Below are 19,531 nucleotides of genomic sequence, written 5' to 3' on the forward strand. Positions count from 1 at the left end.
ATGGCCCATAAGACAATTGTAAGAGAGATCCTTAAAAAGGAATTTGATTTAATTACCCAGTGCGCTTTGCCGATTCAATCATACAAACCAGCAGAAATAAATTGACTAGTAGTAAATACTAAAACTTGGAGATCATTGAGAAGAAGATAGTCAGAAAGTGAAAGTAATATCAATGATCTAAAACGTCTATATAACTGCATCATGCAGGCGGTGCGATCTCAAAACATAGTCTGATTGCATACGTGGCCACAAGGTCTGCATACATGTGTATGTGGCCATATATACAACCACATACTGCCATGTGGCAGCACATGTACTTCAGTTTAAGCATGCACCATCATATGTGGTTTATTCTTCCTCCTCAGTAGTGTTATTTTTATTATCATGTTATTTTAGTAGTATAACCATCAATACAATATCTTAAACACAAGAAACTTTGTATTTATCTTATAAGTTATCACTTAAAATCATTCCCTATGTTACGGCTTATACTTGATTATATATTTAATATTTCAATATCTACATATAAGCTGTGTGGCACCTTGGCTGCTTGGATGCAACAACCACTATTAACATGGCAAAGAGATGTTCATTCATCAGCATGTATAACTTTTCACAATTCTTACAATTGATTTCTTTTGTCTGGAGGTCAAACTGTTGACAAAGAGATCCAAGGTAATTTCTAGACAATTCTAAGTAGAGCTTTTGAAAATATTTATGATTTTTTACATGGATCAGAAGGATTTGGCTATCAAACTCTCAAAGGAGGAACAACTGGATCGTATCTACATTCGTTTTACTATGCTTTCCACACTCACAGATTACCATTTTGGTAGAATCATTAAATGTCTAATAGGCCCTAGCTACAGTTGCATTATTAATCCTATAGGCAAGCTAATATACAAGTTACCTTAAATCATATACAAGTCACTGATTAATCAACTAGTGGACAATTATTTTACAAGAAAAGATATTTCATCAAATAAATAAGTTCTCATAATTATAAATTGGACTAAGGATGGTAAAAGTAAAATATTAGCAGTCAGCAAAAGAACACAAAGTTAGCATAAGAACATAAAGAGTTAAAAGAACCTTTGCTGCACGATTTTCGCAAAGAACTATAACAAAACGCCGAAAGCATATGTATTTGCTTTCCTCATCTGGATTTGAAATTATTGCACAATAGGCATCATGGTAATGCTTCAGGTCTAAAGTGAATTTGAAGACATTTGCCCATAATCGGCCACGAATTGTGGTTTCATTTTCAGTAAGGTCATTATCACTACTATTCAGGACTTCATCAACTTGTTCAAGAGCAGCCAGAGCAAACTGGCAAGCACCTTCACTCACACCATATTGCTCAAAAATTTGCATTGCCCATTGATAGTAATGAAGTCTCCATATTGCTGCTGATGCACATTCCTCTACAAAAGAAAGAAGTATTTAAACTAAATGAATTACAAATATTATGTATCAACATACTTATAAAATACAAGTTTACCAGGATGTTGGAAGCCAGTCTCAAACCGGAGGTTTTGCAGATATTTTGGTGCTTCCCGCCCAGATGCAGCTCTATGTCATGATACAAACAATCAATTACATATTCATGGAACTAAGAAATCACATTATACAGCATTTTAGCTTAAATCAAGATTTGACATACATGAAATGAGATACCATGGCAGCAGTGTGCAAGAAAAGCATGGCTTTAATGAAAGAGAGGAATTCAAATTGCTATGAGGAATACATGAAGCTCCAAAAGTTACAACCAACAAAAAGAATCAATAACTTATAACATCTAAAATACTTTAACAAAACAATATGGCAAAAAAAAAAACATCTCTAAAGGAACCTGAAGAGGACACCATAACTTCACTCAGCACACATTTATCTAATGCACTGCTGCATAATATAATTCTGTATAAATTAAAGAAAAGATTAGACACCTCAGAGATTGTGAAAGCACTCCATTAAAAAAATGCTATGCAATACCTCCACATGCTTGCCCTCCCTTACGCTCTACTTGTGTCTTTTTCCTTAGATGCATAGTTTGACCATAATGGTTGCATTATCGAAACCAAACTAAACGACAATGGTTGGGTCCAAGAAACCTAGTTCATTATAATTAAATTGCTATATCTAATTTACTAGTTTTTGTAAGTTTAAAAGATGAAGAAGCCATAATGTCCCAAAAATTTTTAAGATGAGTATTTATAACATATTATCAATTTATCCATAGACAAGAATTTTCTGTTTGTTTTTAAATTCAAGAAAAACTAAACAAGAAAACAGATCAATTTTTGTACACTAGAACTAAAAATTTAAAAAGGCCACCCATTGTCTAATAGAGTTTTGGCCTGGTTATTTTTGGAGATCTAAAACGTAAGATATCATGGCCAACGGCTCTACTATAGGCACTAGATAGAATGGATTAAATGCTTCAGCTGCAAGCATTCAGATATTCATGCATGTTTAGTTGCAACAAGTTAAATGATTTTGTTCATCTCCAAGAATTTGATGATGGACCACAAAGTTTGCAACATAAGTCTTCCACAAACAGATTTTTGTGAAATTGCAGCTCTTCATGTGTATTTCTTTGAGCTTTTCAAACTATCTATTACTGGATTAACCTTCAATCATCTTGCAGTTTTAAAATATATTAATCGTTATCCCATCCTTTAAACAAAACTAAATTAGGAATCTGACCCTCACTGTCCATGTCATTGAACATATATCTCAGCTATTGCTTTCAATAAATGTGCAGCTTCAATCTTCTTGCTGTCAACCGTAGGAAAGACTGATCTACATTTTTTTATTTTTGGATCTCTTACCATACTCTTAGAAGAAAAAAATGCTTGCATCAACATTTTCTTCTAGCAGATCATCAACTATAAACTTTGAGATCTAAATCTTTAGGTGCAGCATTTTCTGTTTGTTTATTTGTTGGGTACATGTATCATCACCTTGAATCATCCTCCATTGGTATAGCACAGTATATTATCTATGAAGCAAGACATGAACATAAGATGGACATTCTTACATGGCTAACATTAGAAAATATATTAGACTGAGTACGAAAAATAATTATTATGGAGCTTAAATGGGTATATATATACCAGTAGCAGTAGCAGTAGCAGTACCTATACTGAGTTCTTCTTGGCCCAACACAAACCAATTAGTGCAGCTAGTATATCTCGGTACACAGAAAATATCATATACTTAGTGTTGTCAGTGCACTGTATATACCAGCATTGTATAGTCAATATACCATAGCTTATATACATTGTCAACATATGTAGATATGCACATATTTTAATATGTTTTTAAAATATTGGGATGTGTGTACTGTCACTATCCAATATTTCATACTGAGTGTGCATAGTTCACAGCAAATGATTAAAAGCTCATCAAGTTTTATGGAGAAATGATTAGAACACTCAATCTCTGTCTTTCAGCCACCACTCTAAAACTTGACATTTGGAGACTATGGATTTAATAAGCCTTGATACCAAAGCTCCGATATAGCAACCATATCCAAGGTTATAGCAATCCATGAAACCGAAGCTTAACAAGATTCCCACAAACTACAGCTCCTAAGATATGAAATCTTTATCCTGCTTGAAATAATGTATATGGGATTAGTGGATTTCACAAATGAGTGAGGTCATGGAAAACCAAAAGAGAGAAATGAAGATAGAAGGAGTGAATGGGCACTGAGATGTTGCCGAAGTGGCCAGGACCTTCCTAAGTTTTGTTGATCGTATCTAAAAATCTAACATGATCCATCTCTTGATAACTTGTATGGCCCTCAGCCTCTCTGAACATAGTGAAACATATAACTACTTTTCTCTTATTTCAGTAACTACAACAGTTGTCAAATAGACTTGGCACTCCAAGGCAATGAACCAAATATATAGCCTCTGCAGTAGACAATGTAACAAACTTCACAAAATGTCCATCATATTTTGGATAAACATATATTGTAATAGTTGCAACTTGTTTTTGAGAAACCAAGATTTAGATATACCTTGACATTTAACGAGTAACATTAAAATATTCAAGAATATACATGAACAATTTAAGATATTACATGTCGGAAAGGAAATTAAACTAAAAAAATTATACATACAAATATATACATATGAAAATTATCTCAATAAAACCATCTTAGAAAATGTTCTGCACATGTTAATATATTTGCATATAAACATGTATCGTGCAAATCGATAGATATGACTGTATAAGCCTACATAAAATGGTCTACGGAACATAGCCTAGACTTCCTAAGCCTTTTTTTGACAGCCCAAGAGCTAGCCAAGGCACCTGGGCACAGATGACAACAATGTCAACTTCAATGGCTACCATTACATTAATCCATTTTGGATACTGGAGATTACAGAAGGCAATGATCACTGCTAGAAAACTAATGTTTAAATAATTAGTACATGGTATGTAGAAGTTTTCATTTGAAAGTCCATTGCAGTGTAACTCCTATCCCTATTTAAATATACCTTAGACATAACAGTGACGAATCCAATTCATATGTAAATTGTCGAGTAATTTCTTGCTATACAAGTATTTGGAACCTTTCCATATACATGTGCTATTTGGTATAGAGAAAACAAATCCTATAAGCAATCGAATGAAAGATAAATTAAAGTTTACCTTATGCCTATTTCCTGTTCATATTATGGTATGGACTGACCTCATCATGATTTATTATTTGCATATATGGCCATCTTGAGATGTCCTTGACCCCTTACTATTAGCAACTTATATTATACTATATTATATTATACACACACACACACATGTATGTTGATATAATCATGAAGACAATTTTTTCCCAAGGTCTTAAGACTCATGGTATATCACCCATACCATCAGAATAAAGTAGAGATAAACTCTACACTGAAGCAATTAAGATGAACTTCAAAAAACAAAGTTTTGATTAAGAAGACAAGTATAAATACAGAAGTCTAGTTTTAGCCATAAAAATAGAAGTGCCAAAGTATGGTTGAAGTAGGTAGAACATAATTTCACAGAAACAAGAAAGGTTATACATATCTTGAGTTATTCAACAACATCAGATATGATATTGCTCTTAGATTTCTTTTTTATCCTCTTGAGATGGGGAGAGAGATCAAAACTGAAAGCAATTACCTCTAAATTTTAAGACACTACTGTCACATTCTATGGATCAGGATCTTGGGTCTTTAAGAGGAAAATTAACATACGGAATAAAGCAAGACGAAAGTTCCACTAGGCAAATAACAGTGACAAAACAAAAGGATATGATTCATACGTAAAATTTTAGGTGACAACACTTAAAAATAAATGAGAGAATTGGACGTGATCAAAAGAAAATATAAACTAATGCATCAGTATGGCAAAGTGAATTAGTTTACATTAGAGGTTCCAAGAAAGATGAAGGAAGACCAAAAAGCAAAAGAAAAGGTGTAAAGCACTTTGGTTATCTAATGACAATGCCCATGATAAAGTTCAATTAGGGGGTTGGAGGGATATCTGTGTCATGAAACCAAAAAAATCGGGAACAAGAAATAACAAATCTGGGGTTTCCGAATATGAACCCAAAGCCAAATCCAGCCAGACCCCCTGCCACAACAAAGGCTCCTTAATAAAATAACTGTAGTAGCAGTAAGAAGCTGCAGCTCCATGAGATGCACACTCAACTATAAGCTCCTGAACAGGGTTTGCCGTGCCGACCTATACCGCTCGGTGCGGGCAATAAGCACCGGTCCGATAGGATATCGGTATGCAGACCGCCCTCTACCGAGTGGTATCATCACACAACCCCTTATCGAGTGATACCTGGGTCTGTATTGAGCGGTAACGATCAAAATCCGACCGTTACCGATCAAAGGCTGAGATTGCCCTATTTCAAGGCTTAGAAAAAGGTTTTTAAACCATTTCCAACCCCTTCTTTTAACTCATTTCACTCTCGCAATCTCTTCAACTCTCTCAAACTCTTTTTACTCATATCTTTCTTTCTCATTCTCACTTTTTCACTCTCCTAAACTCAACAAAGCTACGATTTATGGATTAGATCAAATTTAGGAGGCTAAATTAGGAGGCAAAAATACTCTAATCAAGAGGTATGTATTCTCTTTCTAGATTTTTAGATTTAAAGGATGATCCGGAACGTACCACAAAGCTATTTCTTTCCTAATTTATATTATTTTTGCTAAAATTATACTAAATTTATATTTATTTCAAGCTTTAAAAACCTAATCTTACTTTTTTTTTTCTTTCTATTTTTCAAGTATTTTTGGAGCTACTTTTGATAATTTTGGGTGTACCATCGATATGCCTTTACGTACCATCGGTCCACCTCAGTACGTATCATACAGATGCCTGGTCGATATATCAATACGGACCGAAATTGCAAACATGGCTCCTGAATGAATTTCATCATTTGAAGAAAGTTATCCATAACTGTCTTCACTTAGAACATAGAAAAGCAGGAGAAGGAAAACCTACTTCCATGCTGCTAATATACTAACATGTTAACATAAATCATTCTTTTTAGTTTTATTGGCACATGAAGGAAGCCAAACCACCTTCCCATCAACCAATTTTCAGCTTTATGAATCTCCTATTTAATAATTCTTATCTAGGTATCTCAATGGAAACCATTTCACTAATGTAAGACAAGGCTAATTAGACAATAAAAGCATATATGAGCTGAGTACCTGAAGAAACAGCGCACAGCTTCATGTAATTTTTGCTCCTTCAGAACTCCTTGTAGTTCACTTTGTGCACGGACAAGAAGACAAAATCCTAGAAGATGAAGATGTGCACACCATTCGCCATCTGTAGTTTGAGCACTTATTGATACCTTTTTACTTCTTGAATAACCATCAACAATAATAAATAGGCTCTAGAGGAGGGTAAGCAAAGGAAAGAAGAGAGATTAGTAAATGAAGAACTTCATAACAGATAACTAATTAGAAAACATATAACTGCAGTTTAAATTAGTAACAGATAAGCAAGGAAATACCTCAGCAGCCTCATATTGTCCATGATGGAGAAGAAGTGATGCTAGCTCAATTGTGGGGCTGGGGGACAAATTAGACTCCGCAACGGTGAGGCTGCATGCAATTAAACTACAGTGCTTCTGCACCAAATGATTTAATTTGCTTGGGTTAGGTAAAGATGTTGAGCAAAGAAACTCCAAGCCTTCAAATGCGGTGGGGAACTCAAACAGACAAGCCAATGTAAAATCAGATGAGCCCAACTTTCCATCCCAAGAATTTCTACCGGTTCTGTTGCCTATGCCAATGACATAAAGTGATAGTTATTGTGAAGTAATCATACAAAATTAAATCAAAAAAAAAATCATTAACACTATAGACTTAGAAAATAAATAGCACAGAAGCATATTTAGGGATGCTTACAAAGCCAGATGGTAACAAATTAGAACTTTAGAAGCAGAACATATGATGTCACTATCTTCAGCAAGTACAACAGTTTGAGGAACATCTTATCAAAAATTACCCTTTCCCGGCATGCCGATTGTTCTTCAACCAACAAATAGCATGCAATATGCAGGAATACCTTACTGGATGTGCCCTCTCATGCCGGTTGGTATCCAGCAATAATATAAATTTTATAATAATTGTACCATATTGTATCTCTATCATTCCACTGACAAACATGAAACACAGAGCCTGAGTTCAGCATTAATAAAATGAACCTAAAACCTCATTCAATCTTGCTTGTTCATTGTTTGGATCTGGCCATTTTACGGACTGATTCCGTAATTCCTAATTAAAGATGTGTCTGGGGCTCTTTTAACTAGCAATGTGAAAGTGAACAGGTCAAACAGAGAAACCAAACCAACAAATTGAGTATGGCATTTTCTAGGTTAAACTCAATATATTGATTCAGCTCAATTGGAAAAACTAAACTCAAATATTGTCGGTTTCATTTTATTTGGCATGTCCAAGACCTGTGAGAATCAAACCTAACTTTAAGCGTGTAATGTTATAGATCTTGACAGTAACCATACCAACTTTGACCATTGCATGTTTTACTATAAAAACATTACTGTACAGATCTCAAGGCTCCAAATTACACCTGGACTGGTATGTACCAGATGGTATTTACTGGTCAGGACGTGAAATGTGGACTGCCCATTTTCAGGCGATCCGGTCCAGTTCATGGCAACCCATCTTGACAGTAACCATACTGACTTTGACCATTGCATGTTTTAGTTTAAAAACATTACTGTACATATCTCAAGGTTCCAAATTACAACCTGGACTGGTATGTACCAGATGGTATTTACTGGTCGGAGTGTGAACTGAGACATGGACTGCCCCTTTTCAGGTGATCCGGTCTGGTTCATGGCAACCCCTCTCTCTCCACTGACACGACACCTGCCACCACTAGCCTGCCCCTCTTCTTCTCCTGCTCCCCCTTTTTGGCATCATGTTACACACCGACATACTGTGTGTTAGAATGTCAATACATACTGGACCTATATCAGTTTGACCAGGACCGATATGGGTCCAGTGTCCCAGATTTAGAACCATGACATCTCACACATATCCCTACAAAAAAAAAGTTTAGTATACTATAACTTGACCAGCAAATTAGCCAATTCCATATTCCCATTTTCCTAAAACAAATTCCCATCTCCCTCAAGCCAATGCCACTGACATCCCAGCAGTCCCCATCTTATCATAGTTGACCTTGTAATCATTGTCGTCAATGTTGTCATTGTCCAAATCCTCATTGTCAAAGCCCCATGAGGCGTATCCCATGCTATTGAGAACTACTTTGCGACTGCATGCCCTCTTTTCATCAGTGTCAGAGATTGGTCATCCTCCACTAAGTGCTGACAAAAAAAACATGGTACGCTTTCCTCTCCTTGTACTCTACCTTGCCGAATATTGCTTTTCTTCTAAATAAAGTTGTTGAGACGTTCAGTTGTTCTGTGAGGTCAAATTTATTAAAAATCCAAATGAATAGGTTATGTTCCGTTCAGTGTGGTCCGGATATAATGATAACAAAACCAATCATGTTTAACTCAGTTTTGGTTGACTAGTCCAATTGAACCAAACTAAAACTGAACCAGTGTGCCTCTACTTTCATCATTGAAATCTAATTGTCATGAACGGAGCCCAAAATATTTGGATCTTATCTGCATCCATCCGATCCAATGGGGATAGCCACATGGTTGGTGGCAACAATGTCTTGCGGGAATAGCACATCTCAATCCCACATCACCTACATGATATCCTGGTAATCCATGAACTCGTGTGATATGTGTATTGGCCTAACCTTATTCATTCAAGTGGGGAAGAATGATACTCACTCTCAGTATTTTATTAGGTAATGGGCTAAGATTAAAGATAATATATGTCTAAATGAGTTACTATTCACTCCAAAGAGCACACTACTTTCAAGGGGCTTGACCCACATGGTTTTCGTGATACACTAAAGCACCAAACGGAAAACATACTAACTCATTGTTAAATTGCTACTAGCCTCGATAGTGCTCTAAGTAAAAGGAGGTGAAGTGGCAGATTCGTACAGACAAGTCAGAGAGGGAGGATCTGGCACAAAGATGGCCCTTTGTCTCTTGTGATTCTTTGTGATGGCACTTGTAAGGCTCCAAAAGGAGAGGATGCCACTGAACGTGAGAACAGGAGACAATATAGTCATCTTGGTATCTGTTCATTTTCCTTTTTTCTTGCCAACTCTCCTTTCTTTTTCATTTTTTATGACAATCGGGCACCAACATGTGAGCATATTCCCTTTTGGTGCCAGAGAGACCCGTTAAGCATCTGGAACATACTGCCAAGGATTGTTGTACCATCCGAAACGGTATGGTTTTGGCGATACAAACCAATCCAGGCATGAACTGATATGCGGACTACCTCGTTTCAGGTGGTCTGTATTAAAATAATAAAAAAAATCAAAAAGTGGTGGGCCCCAATCCATTTCAGCGTTAATAAAAAAATATTAGGGCTCTTCTCACGTACAAAGCCTTGGCACTGCCTGTTCGCCGCTGCGATGCTGTAGCTGCAGCGGCACTACCTCTTCAACGCTTCACCGCTGCAGCGATGCTACCTATTCGTTGATTTGCCACTGCAATGCTGCAGTGGTGCTGCCTCTTCATTGCTTTGCGGCTGCCATGCTGCAGCGGCATTACCTCTTCGCCACTGCAATGCTGCAGCGGAACCGACTCTTCGCCGCTGTGATGCTACTGCTTCCCTTCGACGCTGCCGCTGATGTCTCTACTTCCCAGGTATCGCTGCACTTCTTCTCCTCCTTTTCTTTCTTCTCCTTCCTCTTCTGTTCCTCCACCGGACCTTCCTCTTCAACCTCTTTTTCTTCCTCGTCAAAACATCGGTACGCATAGACACACCAAGTGTTGGTACATTGGTACAGAGTGGCACAGCCAGTTTGTCACGGCCTTAGCTGGAATTGCCTAAGGCGTGAGGCACCCTTGCGGCCAAGACGCGAACTTAGCTTGAGTTGCCTAAGTCGCGCTTCGCCCTTGCGATATTGCTCCGCAAAGATCAGCCCACTTGCAACCTCTCGCAGGTCCCGAAGGACCTGTAAAAGAGAAAGTTGATTAGTTCGAAAGAACGAGCGACGGACAAGTCCCGACGTCTTGCGAAAAGAGGGGAAGCTTTACGAGCAATTCAGCGAGCACCTTGCGTGCACAAGAGAAAAGAGGGAGAGGGGGAAAACAAGGGCTTTAGAAGGATGAACGAACAACTGCAAGCCCACAAACAGCTGCTCACCGAGTCCGGGGCGCGACAACAAGTTCCCGTCAAGGCAACGTGCGAACTTGCGAATGAGTGTTCAATGCCCGGTACTATACCGAAGCCCCATCCAACCCTGTGCCACCCGGGGGGTTCAAAGGGGCTGAGATGGCTGACGTTTTGGTGAGCGGAGGCAGATTCCAGAAATCAGCCCGCTGTCACGACCTTAGCTGGTTTTGCCTAAGGCGTGCGGCACCCTCGCGGGTCCGTCCGCAAAGGTCAGCCTCCCCGAAGCCTCCCATTATCCCTTAGGACCAACAAAAGAGAGAACGGGTTAAAGAGAACGCCTCAATCGGGATCCACAAGCAAACATGTCCGAAAAACACTTCATAGACAATGCAAATTACAAACAGACTTTACAAGCTCTGAACAGTGGCACAACAAAGGGTAAAATGATCCATTACAGACCGAAAAGCTCTCGCACGTGTCCACATGACACAACCTTTATTTACAAGCCTAAAGAGGCCACCAACCCAACTAACATGGGACTATTTAGCCTTCGGCCGCCCCTCTACCTGCTGTACAAGGCATGAACATGCCAAAAGACAACGGACAGACATAAGCATTACATCCAACATCTTGTTTAGAAGTTTGTCCGTTACATTCTCCCCCACTTATCCCTTCGACGTCCTCGTCGAAGCCTTTGTGAACACTGCAACTCTTCGCCTTTGCTGAGTCTTCAATCTTCCGCTCCAGTTGCAATGCGCCTCCTGGCTCCCAGCTGCTCTCCGCTGCTGTTTTTGAGTAGTCGAACCTTTGATCCGCCATGCTACTTCAACTCACCAATGACTCTGACTCTGGTGTGGGGTTGGCTGAGTTGTGTTGATCCTTGTCGATTCTTGCGGATCCACCAAATGAAGGAAAAGACCATCCTTACTGCGCCAGTCTCTTAAAAATTCAACATGCTGCTTGAACTGGGTGGATGCTTGTTGGAGCTTTAACGAGCATCGTCTCGCAAACTTCTGAAGTTTTGGGTCCTTCCTCCATAAAATCTGCTCATTGACTCTTCTTTCAGTTAGTTGTCACATCCAAGTAGGTTCGCATCACTTCCGCTTTCGATTGCTATTTCGTTGGGAAATGAAGCGGACAATCTACTCTCAGTAGCACTGATCACCGTTGGTGAGGATTTGACAACTATTGCCTTCCATTATCTTCGAAGGGTCTTTGAACTTGTGCAGAGCTCCTCTGCTGGATAGATATGAGAACTGGGGTACTCGGTTTCGCCCATTCTCTTAAGAGTTGAGAAGGCAAAGGTTACTTTGACTTCGCCTGCCTCCTCGAGGTTGTACTTCATGCATCGAGCTGGTTACTGGTCTTCGCCTGCTCTTTGCTCACACTTCTGAAGCACTTGAAGTGTTTGCACTCCTTGCGTTGAGTTAGCTACTGTGATTCACCTTCTCAATGCCATCGAACTTCTGGAATGCGAGAAGTTTTCACCCCAACTTGGAGTAATTCTCTGATAGATGAGGCCGCCTCTGGGATTGTACCGTCTTCTCCATCAACCCTGCCGCCTACTCTACTGAGTAGCAAAGGTACAGCACCGCGTACTGCCTGGTTCGTTCCTTGGTCGTGCACTCTTGCATGACCCGAAGTCCTTCACTTACGGCTATCTTGATGAGAAACTTGTTGACACCGGTCTTACGAAGTTTCTTGGCCTCTGCCCTTTAGCCTTGTCTCGGTACTTGGAGATTGCCTCTGCATGCTCCACCTCCTCGGCCCCTTTCACGACCAAGCGCTCTCCCTCCATGAGAGCAAAGGATCAATGACTTGCACGGAAGTCCCGCCTCTGCGGTACCATGGCGTTGCCATGCCCATGGCCCTACTATCCGTCGCCTCGCCTCGCCTCTGTATCCCATGGCACTCCTCTGAGTCCACCTTCATTCTAACTGATGCTTGATTTTGGGTAGCTAAGTCCCTCTGGACTCGCCGTCGCTTCCTCGCCCCTTTCGACCCCCTGCTTCAACACCTCTGTGTTCTCCAAGCAGTCCGTTTGGTCGATGGAAAGACAGACTGCAACTCCCATGCATGGCCTCTGCCATCACGTTGTAGAGTTTGCACCGATTCTGTTCTCCTTAGCTTCCTTGGTAGCAACGTTCGCTTACTCGACCTTGTCCTCTGACTTGTCGGGCTCCCTTAAGCGAATATGAGCTCTGGAGAAGTCCAACTCTCCAGCTGCTTCGATCATACCTCTGCATGATCAAGTCCCTCCCATGGAACTCACTGGTACTTGCATTCGAACTTTTCCCTTGGTGGAACCCAGCCCCCATATGCTGATGACCAAGGTTTTCATCCGATGCAAAATTCGGTGCACGCCCGGAAGACCCGCCTCTGCGGTACCATGGCCTTCACTCCTTGAATCCATAGCCCTTCTTGTCGTCGTGTTGTTCACCAAAGCGGAGCTCCCAGTAGCTCCCGATCATACCTCCATATGATCTCATCCCTCACGGGACAGATTGTGTGCATCGCATTGCCACGAACTGTTCCACCACGATCCGCTGCACCATGTCGCTCCTGGTGACATCTCCATTGCATTCTGATCCTTGTGGAATAAACTCGAATTGTGAACCCTCCATGTGTGGCCTCTGCCAATACATCGCAGGGTCCCTTCCACCTTCGATTTTGTTCGCTCCTCTGGCAATCGACCTTCATCCACCCACTCCTGGGTCACACCTAGATGAAGCACCGCTCTAGGACAGTCCGTCGCCTAGTAGCTCTCGAAGTCCACCGACTTCACTGTAATCTGTGCACCATTGTCTGGATCCTGGGCCTCTGCCCCTACCAGCACAATCTCCGCTGCGCACTGCTTCCTTCATAGCAACTCAAATGGCAACACTGTGGCATATTCTTCAAGAGTACCCGCCTCTGCGTCCTCTTGCCCCGTGCTAAGGCCCTTCTGAACCCAACTTCGCCTCCGCAAATTGAGTCGCCTTAGTTCCTCCATCAAATGCTTCTCCGAGTTAAGGTGCATGTGCCACGAAGCTCCCTTCGTCTTTGGCACCATGCAAGATGAGTCCGCTCCGTCAGAAAGAAGGACCCATGGAACAACATGATCCTACTCTTGCCTCGGCAATAGTTCATGTCTTTGACCTCTGTCTAAGGAAAGCACTGTGCCTTTGCTCCATGTTCCAACTTTTATGCTGGCTCCCTTCATGCGGCTTGGGTACTTCGCCAAGTTACACCCAAGTTGCTCCGCTCCTCGTTTTTGCATTGAGTCGATGGTGGCCCTCGCGTCCACCATTCCACGGTTCAGCCCTCCCTTGAGTCCGATCTCCACATCGACTCCAAGTGTACCTTCATAAGTTGCTTTAGGTCGCTCCCCCACTTGATTTCGCAATGCATCCACCAATGCATTCTCTCGAGCGAGATCATGCGGCAACTCCTCACCGCTTGCTCAGTCCACCGAGCTTCGTGGAGTTGTTGTTTGTTGAGGTACTCCTCCTCAACATGTGAGGTCCGTCTCACATGATTCTCCCTCTGGAGAGCCGGGACTTATCCCTCCTGGATAACTACCCCGTTGGAGCAACATCTCTCTTCGTTTCGGAGACCACCATCCCCTTGAACTACTCCGATCTGCTGAACAAACTGTGCCCTGTTCTGCCTCCTGCAAATGCACTTGCTAGATTGCGACTTCATGTCAATACAGCCCCCGCTGCACCCCTCAAGGCCTAGCAACATGCTGAACTCGTTGCACACTTCAGCCTCCGACGGACGTATCCTTCACATGCCGAAGAGAAAGTTTCAATGCTCCATGGCGCCGAGTTTCGGTCGCCTTGGGATGGCCACGAACATTCCATCGTCCGCATACAAGCCCATGCATGAGTACCAAATTCTTCGAGTTAGCAATTCCCCTCACCTCTGTGAGCTTTGCATAACTCTTTTGGTCGTTGAGCAACTCATTCCACCTTGCATGGTCTCATTCTTGCCAAGCGCCTCGCTTGCCTAGAGCACCATCAAGTATAGTTGTCAACGTTGAGCCGTAGCTCAAACTCAGCCATCCCAACCTTTGTGCGCTCCGCATTCTTCCAAGCTTGCATGTTCTCGTGGTGCCTCTTGCGCGAAGGGTTGGCCATTCCTCAGAATGCCAATGTTAGGTGCCCGCTCCTCTGAGCGACTCTTTTCCCTACATCTCCATGCCCGTTTTCCCTCAAACGGTCGCGCGTGCTGACTGCCCTCAACGCAGCCCCGCTAGGTCCCCCACATTTGCATGTCAAGTGTTTCTATGAGTGCTTGTCCTGCTCTGATACCATAATGTCACGACCTTAGCTGGTTTTGCCTAAGGCGTGCGGCACCCTCGAGCGTCCGTCCACAAAGGTCAACCTCCCCGAAGCCTCCCATTGTCCCTTAGGACCAACAAAAGAGAGAACGGGTTAAAGAGAACGCCTCAATCGGGATCCACAAGCAAACATGTCCGAAAAACACTTCATAGACAATGCAAATTACAAACAGACTTTACAAGCTCTGAACAGTGGCACAACAAAGGGTAAAATGGTCCATTACAGACCGAAAAGCTCTCGCACGTGTCCACATGACACAACCTTTATTTACAAGCCTAAAGAGGCCACCAACCCAACTAACATGGGACTATTTAGCCTTCGGCCGCCCCTCTACCTGCTGTACAAGGCATGAACATGCCAAAAGACAACGGACAGACATAAGCATTACATCCAACATCTTGTTTAGAAGTTTGTCCGTTACACCGCGGCACACGAAAACGGAGCTGTTTTTTGTTGTTTTGCTCGGTTCGGTGAGCGGTCGCTTTGTAACGCTGCAGCTTGTTCGAACTTACATTTTTACAAGCAAAATGACTCAAAACCAAGGCAAAACAGGCTGCCAAGTAACTGTACATGTAGATGAGAGCGACGAATGGTTCGTTGAACAGAGTTGTTGCGGGTGCGCGACGACCGTTCGTGACAAGTTGGCACACCGACTCGGACTGATAAGTCAAACTTTGCATACTACCTTTGTTTAGGATGCACAAGCCCATCCACATTATGCAGACCCATACTTATGGTAACAACCAAGAAAAATGATGCCCACCCTTGCATAAACGAGAGTCTTTTCATCACTTTTTTCTTTCTCCGGTTTTCATGAGTGGCAATCCACATAAGAATTACACAATACACCCACTTCCGAAGTGTCTGGTGCTTTTTTGGGGTAGGCCAACAGCCACCGAAGTGTTAAGATGGGAGACAAGATCATTCAAGCAATGAAGGCTTAATATTCTTATTAATTAATCACTTAAGAAGATATATCTTAAACAATTAAAAGATCAGGTTAATCTTGAATCGTTCTACTTGACAAGGATCGCCATTTTGTCCGCACATGTACAAAAGAACAAACCAGTTTGAGCATGAATCGTACGTGGACCACCCTCGTTTTAGGCGGCATCCTCCGACCCATTTAACATTGAATGCTCACCATAGTATCAACTAGTATATCACCAGTACCAAGTTAGTTTTTTGTGTACCATCTGAAATGAGTTGGTCCACATACCAATCAACTGACAAACCGATACATACCACCTCATATGGTACCATTTTGAGCAGTACCATTTTGAGCAGTACATCAAACATTGGCAAGAATCATCATTTCGGTTACTAGACCCATTTTGATGACCTGGTCGAACTAATACTTACCAAAAAGTATCAGTGTACCAATAAATGATACATCGGTACATACTAATGCTTCAGAGAGGAAGAAAAAGGAGAAGAGGAAGGGGCGATGGCGGGGAAGAGGAGGACGAAGAAGAGGAAACGATGGAGGAAAAGGAATAAAACGAAGGGGAAGGAGGAAGAGAAAGGAAGAAGAGGGAGGGAGGCAGAGGAAGGAGGGGAGGTAGTGGTGGAAGAGGAGAGAGGAGAAGAGGATGAGTAAACAAGTCTCGATCATATCGACCGATATACCACCTATACCAAGCCAGTCTCGAACCGCTACAAAACCATAACGAGTCAAATTGGTCGTTGGGGCCTCTTTTAGGGATTTCAATCCCCTCTCTGCCCCCTCTTTCACTCACTTTCACCCTCGCTCTCTTTCTCATTCTTTCTCACACTCTCACGTATGATTAAAGTTAATAATCAATGGTGGAAATCAAGTTTTAGGGATTTCGATCCCCTCTCTGCCCCCTCTTTCACTCACTTTCACCGTCGCTCTCTTTCTCATTCTTTCTCACACTCTCACGTATGATTAAAGTTAATATTCAACGGTGGTAATCAAGTTTGAGATTAGTGACTTAAGTTCCTAATCAAAAAGATGAATTCAATTTTGCCTCCTTATAACCTAGATTTTCTATTCATTTATGTCTTAGATACACTTTATCATTATCTAGATATAATTCATATACCAATAAATTAGGAGATAAATCCTAAAAAAGGTTTTTTTTTTATTCTTAATCATTTTTTGGCTATTTTTTAAAAGAATGATATGTATTGATGTACCGACACATGGTACGCCGACACCGATCAATAGTTCGGTACATAGAGGCCCACACAATGAAAGAAACACCTGACACGATATAGTGTTCCTTGATATAACCCTATGCTAATTTTTAAAAATGAGCTTTCAGATAGCAAGATACCATGAATTATAGGTGTGCATCAATTAGGAAAAGCAGGTACATGATGATTTTCTTCTTCAAAATAAGCAAGTAGGTTTCACAAAGTACACCACCAATTAATAAGAATTACCTCTAATCATCCAGGATACTTTTAGTTCTTTTGGTTGATTTATCAAGCAGATTTTGATAATTTAGTTGTGCATTTACATACCAAATTTCACGTCAAAGAATTACTAGATGCATGCATCTTGAGTTATAAAATCTAGTTGGGGAATCACCTAAATAATTATTGGGTGCATAAGGAGCACAAAATTACCTATATGCAGTAAAGAAAGGCGAGAACTAAAATCCTCTATAGTTGGCCGAGTAGTTGGTGTAGTTCCCATAAAATGGATAATAAGCCACTTTGTAATTACTTCATAGATTGTTGGAATTAATCTGACCTTTATGCGAACTATGTCCGTCTGCAACAGATTTACCTGCACAAAAAAGGTTAGCAAATATCATTAAGGTAACTAATACAAAATATACTTCTGTGAGTTTCCACCATCCAAGTCATGTGAAAAACTCACTTCATTGTGCATCTCTCTATAGAATACCATCTAAAGAAGCACAACATAGCCACGTTGAACAACAGAGTCATTGTTAACCGATAAGGTGTGAGTTTTATAGCTCAAAACAATGAAGCATGTTACACGAGACATGCATGATTCCTTATGATGGAAGGCAATGCACCCATGAAACTATAATGGATGTGAAAGCATAGTAGGTCTACCAAATTACCAGTATCTAATTATATAGGTTGGACATGTACGTACCAACCAATACGTACCACTCAGACCAATATAACAGCATCAATATGTATAGCTCGATACCGGTATAATACTATTCATTTTAAACCCTTATCATTATTATATCAATGGGACTGAGCAGTATAGGTAGATATATTGTCCAGTACGCTGGTACCACTCTAGTAAGTTGCCGACCAATTGACTGATATTTAAATCCTTGTCATCCATCAATGTTAAAGACTTTCCAAGTCTTCAGGAGCTTCATAGATACTGAGCTTTTGGGAATATAGAACAAATCGATTTTGCTTTGGCCTAAACTTCTACAATCTTGCCTAATATCATGCTAGAGATTAAAAATGAAGTCAACAGCCCTTTGCAGTGTTTAAGACGAGCATGATCAAAGTCAATAGCAAGCGAATAAGCATGAACATAATAGTATATTTTCATAGTCATCATGCCGCGTATGATGATGACATAACAACAAATTTCAACTTTTGATTAATTAATTAATAAAATAATTCAGAATGAACAGTTATACCTGCCCACTGATGTTCACCAGATAGCCAAGCAGTAGCAGCAAATCAAAAGCTGCCTCAAACATCATTCTTGCAACTTGTGAAGTGGCCTGGACCAATAAGATAGAGTTGATATTGCACATGCATTTGGAATCAATTTCTTGGACACTTCTATGTGGGTTCAGATATGTCAGGAACTTCTCTATGGTGTCTAAAACTACTAGCCAATTAGTAGCTTTAGAGCACAATAAATTAAGGGACACCAATATATCAACAGCAAACTTCCTCTGGCTTCTGTGAGCTGTTTGTTTCTTCTCCCAGGCAGCATCAACTCCAATTTGTTGTATAAGAGATATCACCGAAGGACAGTATCCAGCTTCCAGTATCTTTAATAACTGAGACATAATATCTTCTGATGAGATACTAGGATTAATGAGAGATTCATAATATAATGCACTAGCAGCTGGGCCCAACTGGTGGCTTATATGACTCATGCATCTAAGCACTTCAAATAGCACTTCAGGATCAATGCCATTAACTTGCAAACTCATCCCAGAGCTTTTCATGTAATTAAATTCATCAGAAAAGCCTGAAAGACGATAGCCAAACAAAATAAGTCAGCAGAATTTCTAACAAATCCAATAAACAGAAGCTACCAAATGCATTATAACCAACCATAAATAAGTTGTTCAATCCCTTCCAAAGAACGAAATAAAGAAACTGAGTTTTTCCTGATTAAACCAACTACATTCTGTGAAGAATCAACAAAGAACCCATATGGTGTACTGTTCTGACACCAGTGGCGTAGGAAGTGAGTGCAGAAAGACCTCCAGTAATAAACAGTTGTCGTTGAATTTGTGGCAGCCCCCT

General features: G+C 40.8%; 1 protein-coding gene across 4 annotated transcripts in view; it reads right to left on the minus strand.

Moving 5' to 3' along the window:
- The window catches only part of LOC135623034 (nuclear pore complex protein NUP160-like), a 41,643-nt gene that overhangs the window by 4,131 nt on the left and 17,981 nt on the right, over nucleotides 1-19,531 (minus strand). For all 4 annotated transcript variants that reach the window (XR_010491255.1, XM_065125512.1, XM_065125511.1 and 1 more), the window contains exons 11-17: nucleotides 19,337-19,529; nucleotides 18,685-19,250; nucleotides 17,672-17,834; nucleotides 7,022-7,293; nucleotides 6,714-6,901; nucleotides 1,502-1,572; nucleotides 1,093-1,424 (exon numbers count right to left, since the gene is read on the minus strand). Coding sequence is in view for 3 of the 4 variants with exons in the window: in XM_065125512.1 (XP_064981584.1) it covers nucleotides 1,093-1,424; nucleotides 1,502-1,572; nucleotides 6,714-6,901; nucleotides 7,022-7,293; nucleotides 17,672-17,834; nucleotides 18,685-19,250; nucleotides 19,337-19,529 (1,785 nt within the window). In the remaining variant the exon portion in view is untranslated. The remainder of the gene's footprint in view (nucleotides 1-1,092; nucleotides 1,425-1,501; nucleotides 1,573-6,713; nucleotides 6,902-7,021; nucleotides 7,294-17,671; nucleotides 17,835-18,684; nucleotides 19,251-19,336; nucleotides 19,530-19,531) is intronic.

This window comes from Musa acuminata, chromosome BXJ2-9 (assembly GCF_036884655.1).
Source record: "Musa acuminata AAA Group cultivar baxijiao chromosome BXJ2-9, Cavendish_Baxijiao_AAA, whole genome shotgun sequence".
Classification (NCBI taxonomy): domain Eukaryota; kingdom Viridiplantae; phylum Streptophyta; class Magnoliopsida; order Zingiberales; family Musaceae; genus Musa; species Musa acuminata.